Source organism: Pavona decussata, unplaced genomic scaffold (assembly GCF_977016875.1).
Source record: "Pavona decussata unplaced genomic scaffold, jaPavDecu1.1 SCAFFOLD_49, whole genome shotgun sequence".
Lineage (NCBI taxonomy): Eukaryota > Metazoa > Cnidaria > Anthozoa > Scleractinia > Agariciidae > Pavona > Pavona decussata.
This window is the reverse complement of record NW_028145471.1, coordinates 1,353,828-1,367,301: the sequence shown is the minus strand read 5'-3', so window position 1 is coordinate 1,367,301 and position 13,474 is coordinate 1,353,828. Positions and strand designations below refer to the sequence as shown.

The following is a 13,474-nucleotide window of genomic DNA, read 5'->3' as shown; positions in this document are numbered from 1 at the left end:
GATGTTTTAATTATTTTGATCTTGTTATACTAATATGAGTGGGCCTGGTTGTCGAAAGCCGATTAGCCGTTATTCCATAATCCGTCTTGCTAGTTGAAAATGTTTGTAAAAGCTAAGTTTAAGGTTAAAGGAAAGAAAAGTGCATAAAGAAAATGTGAAGTGCAAAGACCTTTTGAAAAACTCCTTCCAGGGGGAGGATGTACTTGGGAAACATTTGAATGCAGAAGCCTACACGACGCACAAATAGACTGATCTGAGTACGTTTCCTTGTCGGATCTCTTGTGGTAGAAAAGCGCTTGCTAGACGTCACTTTACGTGTAAATAAGCCGGACTGATTGCAGGGCTGGGCTGACACTACGGCAAAGGACTTATTTATTTGGGCCAATATTTCAACTGGTCCCACTTGTCTTCTTCATTGCCAGAGTCGAGAAGACTGATGGTAGTTAGTGGCTGAAATATTGGCCCAAATAAATAAGCCATTTTTCATGTAGTGTCAGCCCTGCAATCAGTTTGGTTTAGTTACTAAAACTCCATATACCCTATCTTGGACCAAGATGACTCTAAACCATACCCTTTGGCGCCGCAAATACCCGATATAGCTTTTAGTGGAGTAACCCCCCGGAAATCCATATTGCGTAGTAATTAAATTGAAATCAAAGCCCAAACTAACCCTCGCGGATTAGCGTAATCTTCCAGAGACTAAGAGATCGTCCACTCTTAAGACTCTTAAGAGTGGATGATCTCTTTGTCCAAGAAGTGTCGTGAAACCTATTCAAATGATATTTGATCTAAAGGGGATGAAAGCAAGCAGGCTATCTCGTCAATCAGATTACTTAAATCAGCATGCATTGGTATGCGACATGTCCCTCAATGAAATATTGTATTGTTCTGTGAATAAAGCTAATGGTTGTTATTGTTGTTGTGGAACCCGGTGAATACTCGTTTGTTTTATTGACACAAAGACTAAACAAACGCGTAGTATCCGTAATAACAACAATGAAGAGCGCGTTCTTCTAACTTTTCATGCATACTGATTGTGTTAGTGTTGAATATCATGGTTTTGTTCGCTTACCTTCTCGAAAAACTGCATAGTGTCGAGATGAGGTAGATGGTTTGTCAGAATTAAAATAGTGGAAATGTTTAGCCATCAAGGAAAGACACAGCAAATGTAAAGGACGGCAGCTTCCCAACACGTTTCAACTCAAGGTTTGCTTTGATCTAGGTCTGAGCTTCACTCTGTCAAGCATCTTAAAGCACTAGAGGCGGTGCAAACCTACCCACTGATACTAACAAACGAAGAATCATCTGTCATTAATTTGATAAAATACTCAACTGATTTGATATATTTCAACCCTCCGGTAGGCCCGGTTCGTAACTGTATGTACTCTTTTATTTCCTCCTTTTTCAGACCCCAGATTTTGTGATAACAGAACCTAATGCTCTCGCAAAAAGAGCAGTCAGCCGTAATTCACTAATGCCCAAAGTTCAATTTGACAAAAATGAGGATCAACTAAAAGGAGTCTGCCCTTATTAAAAGCATCTGTGCCTCATCTGGGTGTTTCCGTGCGTGTTTTAACCTCTAGCTTGGGCGTCCAAAACCATGCTGAGAGGGATCATTGCGACTTTTAAGTATGTGGGTAAAGACAAAAAGTACAACCTTTTAAATGAAAGTTTGCTTTGTTGATATTTTATTCTTTGTGGTTACTGCAAAATAAAATTTGTATTGATATCTACATTTTGGATGCTGTTGTCCCCCCGTCCCCCCCCCCCCCCATCGGGGAGGGGTACTACTCGGGATTTTTGGTGGGGGTGTAAGTAAGTAAGTGATCTTTATTGACTCACACGGATTAATTACAGAAGAAGTATTTTATACATTACAAGAAAAAAAAAAGGAAGTAGAGTAATTGTCAATAGGAGCCTACAGGCTAAAGGAACCGCAAGGTTTTCGAGTTAGCCCCTAATAGCTGATTAGAGTTACTTATAATAAAAAATAGAGCAACAAGAAAGAAAACCGGTGTAGTGCGGCTCGGTTTTCCCAACCCTGACCTTATATGAGACCAATATATGATATGTATGACTAATTTTCCGATACCCTTGAAATCTTAGACCTGTGGCCTCGTTCTTTCTTGTCCCTTTTCTACAGATATGCTGGTTGTTTTTCGTACAAAGTAGCTCAATGTCAAAGGCTGATTTTTGGTAATGAATTTTGTGCATGTAAATAGTTTTTGGGTCCGAAATCTTTTCGGGAGTTTGAAAAACACACGCCTAATCTCTAGAATTCATACCCGTTGCTATAAAATCTATACCCGTTTCCACACTTTCAGACCAACATACAGTGTTTCAAACCAAAACAGCCTAAAAACCATGCTCTTTGGGGTCGCACCTATACAAACCTAAATAGCTAAAATAGAGGACTACTCCCCCGTGGAATCTAGCTGACACGTATCATCGGTAACGGGATGTTCAGAGTTACTTTCCACATTTTCCAGCTTAGCGCGTTTTTGTTTGTATTAGCAAAAGACCAACTTGTTCTATGTTATGATGTGCGAATCGCGATGAACAAACGGACGGATTTTGGAAATGAATTATAAGCTTGAAAAACGATTCATAAATTATTTTGTGGTCATTTATTACAACTACCTTCATGGTATGACCAATACGTTGTAGATTATCTCTCGTGTTTCATGAAAGTCATATCACTTTAAAATCAATATTCAATAGCTATATTGCTCAATTATGGTTTATACTACATCTTCAGAACTTTGTAAGTTAATCGGTCGTAACCTTAACTAACATCGTATGCAGATTTTGCAATGTACTAGTGCATCGTCAACCCGAATTTTCAATGGCTGAGGAAACCCTTAACCGCTTTTCGTGAAGCGACGCCGAATTACGGGTTTTATGGTCCGAGAAGGTTCAAAGTGATGTAAAAGAGAGAAGAGGGTAAAAAAGACTGCGAGACCTTTTGATTTATTATTGGCAACTTTGGCACCATTTGCACCGCACTCTGGAAATGACATGAACGATGGATGATTTTTAACATTGTGCTTTCTACAGCAGCTGGATAACCTTAGCTTGACTCGGTCGTCTCGTTATCCCATCTTTATTCCTATCAACTGCATGCTGTATCGCTACTCAGCCATCTATGACAGTTTCCTGAATTAGTGTCATTTTCTGTTTACGCTTATCACACATGATTTGGATATTCGTGTTCGGAGATTTTAGCCTCCCGCGCAGTCGTTTTTATAATTTAAGAACTGGAGTTGTATTACTTGCATTGTGCAAAGGAAGGTAATACGACTCGCTTAAAAATAACTGCGTGGGAAATTATGGAGAATTTGGCTCTATGACGGAATTTGAGTTCAGATCAGTTTTCTTTCTAAAGTATAACATGAATTTACTTTTGTTGAAGAAAGAGGTCGGGAGTCGATCTTTCAAGCCACACCCTCTTACACTTTGACGTATTTCAAGGGCGAAACATGTGTACATCAGATTTTTCGTTAGAAAACCAAGACAGAGTACAAGTGTGTTTCTGTTAACTGTTACCATTGCTTCAGGACGATCTCCGAATTTCACATGTGTGAAAAGGACCTATGTATACACGAACCGGCTAATTAGAAACGGATCAAAAATAAAACGTTTCAATAAAAAGAAATACATATTTCACGTAACAGAACGCCATTGTTGTTGAATTCTCATTATTTTTCTACCATCATTCTTTTCACGTAAGTAGTTGTTATAACAGACCATAAAGAGGTCGTCCAATTAACAATGAGCGGACCCTACATTCAAGAGACTGAACCCATTTTGTGGGTGAGTAATTCAGTTGGAAGAACAGATGTAAAACTATATGAGAAATTTATCGATTATACTACACACTGGAATTCAATGCAACATGCTGTGAATTAGGAGCCGAGGATCAGGAAAAAAATGAACGATGGCCAAGCGAAAAAAAGTCTTCATTTTCCTGAGAAAATTTCCTGCTTGGATTAAATTCGGATCCTTTTAAACAGGTAAACAAATCAACAAACAAAAAAAGATACCACCTTTTTGTGTGTGAGGTTTCCCGGGTTGCTGATATAGTGGGATTAATTTTCAGATAAAATTATTTTCGCTCGATAACCATTAATCCCTTCTTTAAGGGCTAGGTCGCATAGTTAAAAAAAGAAACGGTTTCTTTACAAGTTTCAAAATTTACTGTAAACGCGTTAGTCTTTGGCCTCGACAATTGTTTCCAAATGTCTTGTTTTCACCACTAATTAAAAGATGACAGGGATGGATATAGGTAATCTCTGCTGATGTATGGAAGTAAAGGGGTGGTGAAACCAATGAAATGTCTTGTTAGTACGTAACGGTCAAGGGATCGGTGGAGCAGGAACTTTCCTCTTAATACCTGTTATAAGTCACAGGACATAGACCGTAGATTTTCCTTAAGGTCATTCTTTCATCAATGTGAGTTGTTGATTCGAAACCGATTTGACAAAACTTTAAGGCTGCGCGAGAAACATATATCGCTTACCACTCTTCTTTACGTCATGAACATAAACCATTTACCTTCCCTCCTTTTTATCTTCAACTTCTTTTAACTTCGAGTATTGTTCGCTATCAGAGTCCTGGTGATTCACAATATTCGTTAGAGATGTATCACATGTTTTTCCAACGGAACCCATCTTCCTGTCCACCACAGTTGGACGCCATATTTAAATGCCTCAATAGGCTTAGCAAAATATAGCATCTGGGATTCCATTTTATCGAAAAACTGCCATTATTATTTAATGGAAGACTTTTGATGAACGAACGAACGGACAAATGAATAAGAAAACGAAGAGACGAAAGGCTGAGTGTATGTTAACAAGTTATCCTAAATTGTCTCTTCATTGCTAACATATCACTAAAGATCATAGTTGGCGTATTCACGAATCCACTGATCCATATTGCGCACGCCCGAACCGCGCAACTTAACATAGTAAAACGTCACTCCCAATACCATGTGTTACAATTGGGCCGAAACTGGCATAGCCCATGATGAATAACATTGATTGATTTCTACATAATGCATTTTCGCTTCATTTGTTCTGCAACTGTGGGCTTTGTGCTGAAATCGTGTTGTTTTTCTTCAATGATGAAACAAACGAACCTTTGATAATAAGTTGAAAAGGACGTAATGATTTGAAACTCAGCCTTCGATGACCGAGTGAGAATATTTACAGACAGAATGTCGGAATTTTTAATGTCCAACAGGTTAACAGTTTTTATTGATCAACTGATCAATCCATGTTAAAGGGACAGTATCACGCTATTTTTAGTAACACATCGAAAATCGGAAAAACGCTATTCGTTTGATAGCAGCCAAGATATAATCACAAAATTCCATTAAAAGACTATCAGATTGCAAAGAAACTATCCAAGGATATTTTTGCCGGCAGATGACCAAGATAGAGAAAGATTCAAATTTGAAAACGTCTGGCGGACGTTTTCAAATTTCGCTGTTATAACGCACTAAAAATCGCCGGTTGTACTACATTTTGGATCAACCTTTCGTCTTAGAACAGTGTTCAAAGTTTCAATTAAGTGAATTTTGGCCAAAAATTATGATATCTCCAATCGATCTCCCATGATACTGCCCCTTTAAAATAGTACTATAATCAAGTCCTTTTCTTTGTTAAGGAGGGCCTTATATTTTTTAAGGAGGGCATGATATTATTTTGCGATTTTGGCACTGGCATGGGATTTGGGACAAAAGTTGAACTGGATACTGGCATTTGTAATTCCTTCAGGGCCCTATTGTAAGGCTAGTAATACTGCAAAGGGGGGATTAATCTTACAGTTTGGTTGGTTTATTTTCTCCTAAATGCGTCCGGGGCGTGTAGATCCGTCAGCAAAAAAAGTACCAGCCTGAGTTTATTTCAACTTTGTGTGTTTTTCTCCGGCATTAAAACGTGTGGAATTTATTCCCGGTTTATTATAATAGCCATTCCCACCGCCAACCGAAAGATTTGGGAAATAATGACTGCTAACACATTGGTTTGCGTGGACCCCGCGCCTGCGCAAACAACCATACCTGACTACCTCCGGCGTGCGTCTTTTGAATACTAGTTAAAGAATACTGGATCTCAGCCAAATTAGAAACTTCTCTGCTTATTATTTCCTCATTCAACAGGGTTAAAAAAATATATCATTAATTTTATTTGACAAGACAAAGCAGAATAAAACTAAATACAGTTTCCGTATGTCAACAGTATGAGGCAATTAGTCAGTGCAGACAAAGCCAAGACTGGAAACAAAACTACTTAATAGGAATACCTCATATGAAAATGTTTAGGCAAATTTGAAACAACAGTCGCGTACTTAATTGTGTTTTCTTACGAGGTGGGAATGTTAATTACAAGCTACCATAGGAAATTCTACTCCAGCGCTTTCATTCAAAATAGACAGGCTTTATAATTATTGCCTATCAGAAGCTCGAACATAACAATAACATTACATAAACAGAGTCTGGCGTTTCTTAATCCAGTGGAAAGTGATGTATCTGGTCTTTCATTCCTAAGAAACTGATTTTTCCGATGCAATAGACTATATTCGTATTCTCGGTATTGACTTGGTCTAGCTTGTAATGGTGGCTCTTACGGGAGAATATATTAACAAAGTTTACTTAAGCCTCCTGTGCAAGCTTCAGCTCAATACCGAAGATACGAATAAGGGCTATTTTAACCTCCGAGTCTCTGGACGAACTGCAGGAGCAGGGCTTTTCATTGGTTTGGTTTGCTTCACGGTGTCTTTCTAGTTTTTTATTTATTTATTTTTTTTATCTTGAGCTGATTTTTGTTCTACTAAGAATTTGAATTGGTTCAGTACGGTCTACATCCCACTTGATCTGTCCACTGACAACCGCTGTTTTGCCAGCCAGATTGTAATCGCCACAGGTCAACACTGGAAGATGTTGGTCTCCGCACACTACAGCGCGAAGTTAGTTTGTTTCCAACATGGCACGTATCGTTGTCACCGATAGACCAGCCAAACGCCGGCATTTCGAGTGTTGGAAGTAAGCCAGTGTTGTGCCTTGGTAGATCAGAACAATTCCATGGAGTATCGTGCGTGGCGATTGGATACTGATCAAAAGTGTAGGGTTGACCGTGATGAGAGAACACCTGGGCATTGTTGTTTGTTAACCCTTCAGTGTTTGGTATTGGTTCATGTTGGGTTGAAACCACTCTTGTTTCTGCTCCTGACTTGTCTTCCCCAAAGCTTACACTCGGTGGAACCGGTAGTGGACTTTGCCGCGTTGCGTCGCTCACAGTAACTTTGGTTTCCGCGTCATAAACACGGTTGCCACTCTTGTCAGACTTTGTGTATTTTGTTACTTTCTCTTGCTTCCTGTACTTGGCTCTTCTGTTTTTGAACCAAACCTGTAAGTGAAATGGCAGCGGATTTTTATCCAACAACAATGTTTATTTTCTTAATTTTTAACTATTTACAATTGGACTGACCCGCAGGTAGCTAATGCTAGTCTTGGTGGGCCTGTCTATATAAGTTTAATCACAAATTTTTATTTATCCGTCCAATATCTTGGTATAATGTTACTTTGAGAGTGGTCTACACTCGTCTGGTATTATTTTCTAAAGCCATTACCAAACTTATTTATGCTTTCAACTAGCACGCAGAAAACACCCAAAGATGACAATATCAATGAATCTTGTTTTTGAAAGGAATTAAACACTTTTGCCCATGAATTCTATCTAGAAAGGCTGGTATTACACTGAAACTATCAAACTGTTAGGTATATATACCCTCACAGGGAGGAACTTATGGAAGGAATTTAACGCTTCATGAATGGAGGGCGAATTGTAGAATTTCGTGTGATGCCATTCGAGCATTTTATTTCGCTACTTTGAAAAGGATGTTAACATCCATGATTTTAGCTTCTGTCTATAGATGTAGGCATTTTAGGTTCTGCCCTAATAAAAACGTGCATGAGGAAAAAGAATAAATATAAGTCTACACGGAAACAATCATGATGTCTGTGCCTCTCAATCGCGTTGGTTTCCTTTATTTGGAATTTCCAACCCTTCGTTTACTTTTGTGTTAATTTCTGTTACTATCGGTTGAGTATCCTTTCAATTCACATTGCCTTAAGGTTAAGATCAGATACGGAAAAGAGAAGAGGTCATAGAAACACAACAGAACAGAGCAGAAGAGCTGAAAAGAGAAAAGAAGAGAATGGGAGGAAAGGGCAGACTGGGAAGAGAAGAGAACTGGTTAATCCAACTTCCAACCGGTTAGAGCACTTATTTTCTCTATATTACAAACGCCTTTCAACTACTTAAATTTTATTTAGTTACCTGAATTCTTGATTCTGGAAGATTTGTCCAAGTTGCAAGCTGCTCTCTCATCACAACATCTGGGTAATGCGTTTTAGTGAAGGTATTCTCAAGCAGCTCAAGCTGTTGATAGGTAAAAGCTGTGCGGGATCGACGGTGCTTTCCTCTCGTGGCGCCATAGTGAACCTCTAGGATTATATCTTTAACATAAGGATACCATGCTCTTAGAAGGACTTTTTGGAGTTAACCGTAAAAATGGCTATTATTTATTTACTTTTTAAAAAAGCTTTCAACAGCTAATGTTATGACCTGAAAAGATTTACGTAAGACAGGGAACCCAGAAAATTTAAGAAAATAAACAGATGTGTTCTTTTATCTTTTGTGTGCATTTGCATCCATTGGATTGATAGGCGAGGCAGCACTGTACTCTAGTGCTCAGCTGGTTTGTGTGCGACCCGCTTGGCCGCATCTGCGCTGTGCTCATGTTTTCAGGTATTGAAATGAACAAGGAAGCAGCTTTTATCACAATTTAAACACACCCTGCGCAATCGCTTTAAACTTCGTTCTTTGGCTCTTAGCGACTAACATCGACACAAACGAAAGCTGGACAATCAGTGCAATGGATGCAATCTTACACAGAACCGACCTATACGCTACAGGGCAGTATTTGCAAACTTCAGATACAGACCGTCTTCACTACTTATTTTGCCTTACAAGCATGCCAGGAGCATGCTCAGGCTTTTATCATATCGTCATTAAGTTATCACTGTCACAACAACCTCTTCTATGGATGAACGCAAGAGAGAGAAGGTGGATTTTGAAACATGGCCACTATATAGTATTACGGACTATAGTGTTCAGTTGAGTAAAATTTAGCGACGTGCCACAGTACCATTGCTGTATAATGTGACAGCAAAAGCATATCATAGGATGGGGCCATATGAACAGCGAATTCAGTGATTATGTTGTGAGTATCACAAAATTTGAAAATTGGATTTGAACCAAAATAACAGTATAAGTTAGCAAAGTTATTGTGTTCATTTCATACTCTTCGAACTGAATTCGGCTCATTTACTTTGTCTAATAACAGTGTAGTATCCGGAGACCTTTTGTTCGAGAGCCAATTAATGCTAATCCGGGATTAAATGTTAACCAATTTGTTTATCCATTTTCGGTAATGTGTGGGACAAAATTTAGTACAAACGGTTTTTTTAGCCACTTTTGCTTCAGTTCCACTGAAATTTGTTGGCCTGGTGTAAGAGGGAAAAAATGACAGGCTCGCAACTTCAAAAAAATTAAGCATTTTCCTTATATAGGTTCTTAATTTAAAAAGAAAAAATTGCCACATTTCACTGATACTCAAGAAACTGTAAGGCTCCAACTTTTCTTCATCGACCAGACTAGCCACAATATTGCTATATAAGTCAATTTGGAGAACACTGATTCTGCTCACAACGCTAATATTCAAGAAAATAGAGTAAATGTTTGTTCCAGGTGAACAGTCCCCATGCTAGACTGACCTGTCTACCGTCAATAGGCCCCGGCCACCCCTCTAAACAATTCAATCGAGTCAGTTGTAGCTTGTATTCGGCTTCGGAAAGGGAAAAAAAATAGAGAAAACTATTCACTTGAAAATAAACCTGACCTAACCGAACGTCTGGCTGGCGGACTCTTGCGGTAGCAGTGACAAACTGGGATACAGTTTACTTGCCTGTATCTTTTATGCCATGGAATGGGAAGCAAGTGATTTCAGGGGTATCTTAAATAGCTGGTGAATATTTAATGGTGGAAAATAATAGATAATTATTACATTCTAACGTGAAGAGAGGCCCCACAGTGCTAAAGATCATTTTAGTAACGTTTTACCTTTTAAAAGGTTCATTAATAAATGACTAAATATTTTCAAATGCCAAAGAAAACAGCAGACTGGACGATGTAGAACTCAGTCCTTTCCTTCAGGAACTCAGTGACTGGCTCATTGTTCAGTATAATAAAAGCGTTTTGGAGCTTAAATAAATACTGGGGGTAAAATGAACACAGCCAACGGATTATTAAAACACTTATGTACAGTATGTGGTACCAAACGAACGGAATCCGGTAGGAGTTGTCTGTCGGCTTTTAAGAGACCCGTACGGTCAAGATGCAGAAGATGGGACGAACAGAAGAATAGAACAAAGTATGACTAAATGTTAGTTTAATAGTGAAGCGACATAAACTCAATCGTCGACGTTTTAGAGAAAAAAAAATCTTATTCGCTACTTTGATGGTCTCAAATGAAAACTAAATGACTGTCGAATGCCTGATGCCATGTTTCAATGTCTTCAATGGCGATTTCGCAACGATCATTAAGCCCATTAACGAGTCAAACAAACAGATAAAAACGTATTTTGTTAGTTTAAACGACGCAAACTCTGGAATCAGGACTACAGCAAAGCCTATGCCTTCAAATTCCATTTAACAGAGGTCATTGACCTGGCATTGACCACAGACTATCTTTGCCTGTGATTAGAAGCAATTGCGATGTTACCCAGTCTTACTTATTGATTTACAGATGCTAATTTCCATGCTGAATTTATTGCGGCAGCGGTAAACGAAAAGACTACAAATTGATTATTGTTCTAAGAATGACAGTAGAAATTTACAACAAATATCACATACCTGCTAAGCGCTCCGCTAATGTGAGAGCGCGAGCTCCATTCTGTTCATTAAACACCTGGCTAGTATTCCGGGAAGATGGATTATTTCTTAATATATTGTCGATTGAGAACGATGATGCGAAATCCATCACGTAACGCTCGCAGGTTAGCGTCGATGAACGAACTTTCTGTCAAGAGCGTAGCTGTAGCACTGTAGAATAAGATAAGCCTGGAGTGAAACACCGACTGATCAATATGCCTTGACTTCTCTATCAAACTCACATGGATATGTCGGTGAGATGTATACCATTCAACTTGTAAAGTGTAACGTTGTCTGGCAATTGTCACACACTACTCAGGGGTGTTTAAATACCTGCTGGGATAATTTCCACACCTGGCGAGAAATCCGAAATTTCCTTTTGCCTGCTGCTACCCGTAGGCAATTTCTTAATTTGTTATACCTTTAAACAGGCAACTGTAAAATATTTTAATTACGAGATCAAAGTAGTGGCATTTTGTTTCATACCAAAAATGTTAAAATCTTAATGACCATTCCATTTGTCGTCTGTTCTCATTCGAATTATAACTGCAAGTGTATGTGGTACAGGGGAGCAGAGGTGTCGAAACCTGGCGATCCTGCTCATCGGTATTTTAATGCGATTATTTTGTATACAATTCTCTAAGTGGGCCACATGCTAACATTTCATTAGCCTACCCTTTCAGAATTCGCGAATTATTACATTGTTTTAGGTGATAGGTTTACATAAACAAGATATTAGCCTTGACGTTGTGCGATATTAGCTTCTATCAGCCAGCAAACAATATAACCACTTTTTTGCAGTGGACCTGGAGCGGTGTATTTCTCGCCAACTCCAATTCAAAACTTAAGGAATCATGCAATCTATGATTTATCATTCAGTGTACTCTATATGCAATTGTAATGGACTGAACTATAACTAGCAAGTCAGAAGCTGCAACAGCTTCATGCAACATTTTTAGGACGAGAGAAAAGAAAATTTTACGAGGTACAAAACTGAACTGAGTTCCTAATTCTACCACCAATCATTGACAAAGAACAGGCACTCAAAGAGACGATACCTTTTGAAACTCCTTCGTGTCTATGGATTGAACGCAACTTCAAGCTGAACTTCTCTTACGTCCGTAAAAAAAAGACTTCTCGCGCGGTTAGCTTCTCATTTGGGTTCAGCCTTTTTTGATTGATAGTCCAAATCTCCCATCTGTGAGTGTCGGTTTTTGTTTCACTGAAATGCCGATAAGCGAAACCTGTCGCTGTGATTGATGGTAATTTAATTAGAAAGGACCATACCCCACCTAAAGGTAGTTATTGTGGTAGTAACCAATTAGCGCGATCTTTTTGTGTGGAAGCTATTACTGATCCGTGTAAATCACACTTTTGCATGGCTTAGTTATCAACGGATTTTGAAAGCCATTGTGCTTGTTTTTCTATCAGAAATAAGATCCATGATATTTAAGCTTTTGATCTAAAAAATGCTTTATTCCATAGACACAGTGCTTCCAAGAAGGTGAATATCGGACGCTTTAAGAAGCGCAGCAGAGCGAGTTAAAGTTATCCTCGTTTCCGTTTCTCTTCATATAACTGACTACTATTCTATTTAAACTGTTCCTTTTGTTACGAAATGAAAAGCCACCGACATTAGATCCCCCACAGAAGTACATAATTGAAGTTGAAAAGAAAACTTTTTGGAAACCATTACTCGCTCTTCAAAACATTTAAAGCTTATGCTGTAATCCCTCATAATGGTATTAAATCCGCTATTTGCTAATCTACGCTTGTGGTGCTTCAAATAAGCGGTTTCGTTTTTGTATCTAGTCATCAAATTGTCATTTGCCTCTCGAAATGTACAAAAATATATAAATTCATCAGGCTCTGTAGGGAAAAAAAGTTGGAAAACTGATAGAAATAACTCCCAATCACGTTTTCTCACCTTTTGCCGGAGACCTCCTGCGTAGTGAGTAATTACAATAATTATAGCAGTGTACACAAAACGTAACGGCGGTAGAATAATTGCATCCACGGTACTCTTTAGGTCTATAAAACCTTTTATTTCTGTACAAAAGACACCAATTCGAACGTTTGCGGGAAAAAGTTAAGAAGCAGACAGCGTACAATCCACAGGAGAATGCTCCTAAACGGCGGTTATTTGAAACTTAAAAGTAAGAACAATCTTGAACGAGGTGGTATAAAACTGCTCCAACGAAAACGTTTTTGCTTTAATTTTAAATAATTTTTGATTGAATGGTCACAGTTTACAGATTTCATCCACACACTTGGAACAACCTTGCAATATCCAGGGGACAAGCACATGACAATGTACAGTACTGCGGAAGCAAGACTTGGTGTCTTTCTGATTGAAATTTTCGCACTCTACGATCGATTACATCCACATAAACATTTCACGCGACTTGAGGTTTGGTTGTTAGTTTCTACACTGACTTTGATACGACAAAACAATGATTGCGTAGTCTTTGTGATAAGAG

General features: G+C 38.6%; 3 protein-coding genes across 6 annotated transcripts in view; 2 read left to right on the top strand and 1 right to left on the bottom strand.

Annotated features, from left to right (window-relative positions):
* LOC146481537 (mortality factor 4-like protein 1) overlaps positions 1-13,474 on the top strand; it is a 210,183-nt gene that overhangs the window by 39,754 nt on the left and 156,955 nt on the right. The window lies entirely within an intron of this gene.
* Positions 1-13,474, top strand: part of LOC146481543 (uncharacterized) — a 164,584-nt gene that overhangs the window by 38,246 nt on the left and 112,864 nt on the right. For 3 of the 4 annotated variants that reach the window (XR_014864452.1, XM_085108368.1, XM_085108369.1), the window contains exon 4: positions 8,135-8,275. The gene's annotated coding sequence lies outside the window, so the exon portion shown is untranslated. The remainder of the gene's footprint in view (positions 1-8,134; positions 8,276-13,474) is intronic. The other variant, XM_085108370.1, reaches the window with a different exon arrangement.
* Positions 6,171-12,131, bottom strand: LOC146481552 (homeobox protein otx5-A-like). Its single transcript, XM_085108384.1, has 4 exons — positions 12,053-12,131; positions 10,977-11,165; positions 8,340-8,518; positions 6,171-7,406 (listed from the first exon to the last, which is right to left on the bottom strand). The coding sequence occupies exons 2-4, from the start codon at positions 11,101-11,103 to the stop codon at positions 6,849-6,851; spliced, it is 864 nt and encodes a 287-aa protein (XP_084964510.1). The 5' UTR covers positions 11,104-11,165; positions 12,053-12,131; the 3' UTR covers positions 6,171-6,848.

Bases quoted from the DNA above. Each gene is read 5' to 3' on its own strand.
- LOC146481552 (XM_085108384.1), bottom strand. From the start codon at position 11,103: ATGGATTTCGCATCATCGTTCTCAATCGACAATATATTAAGAAATAAT. The intron at 8,519-10,976 runs GTATGTGATATT...CTTATGTTAAAG, and splicing joins ATTAGCGGAGCGCTTAGCAG to ATATAATCCTAGAGGTTCAC. The intron at 7,407-8,339 runs GTAACTAAATAA...TTTCACTTACAG, and splicing joins TTCCAGAATCAAGAATTCAG to GTTTGGTTCAAAAACAGAAG.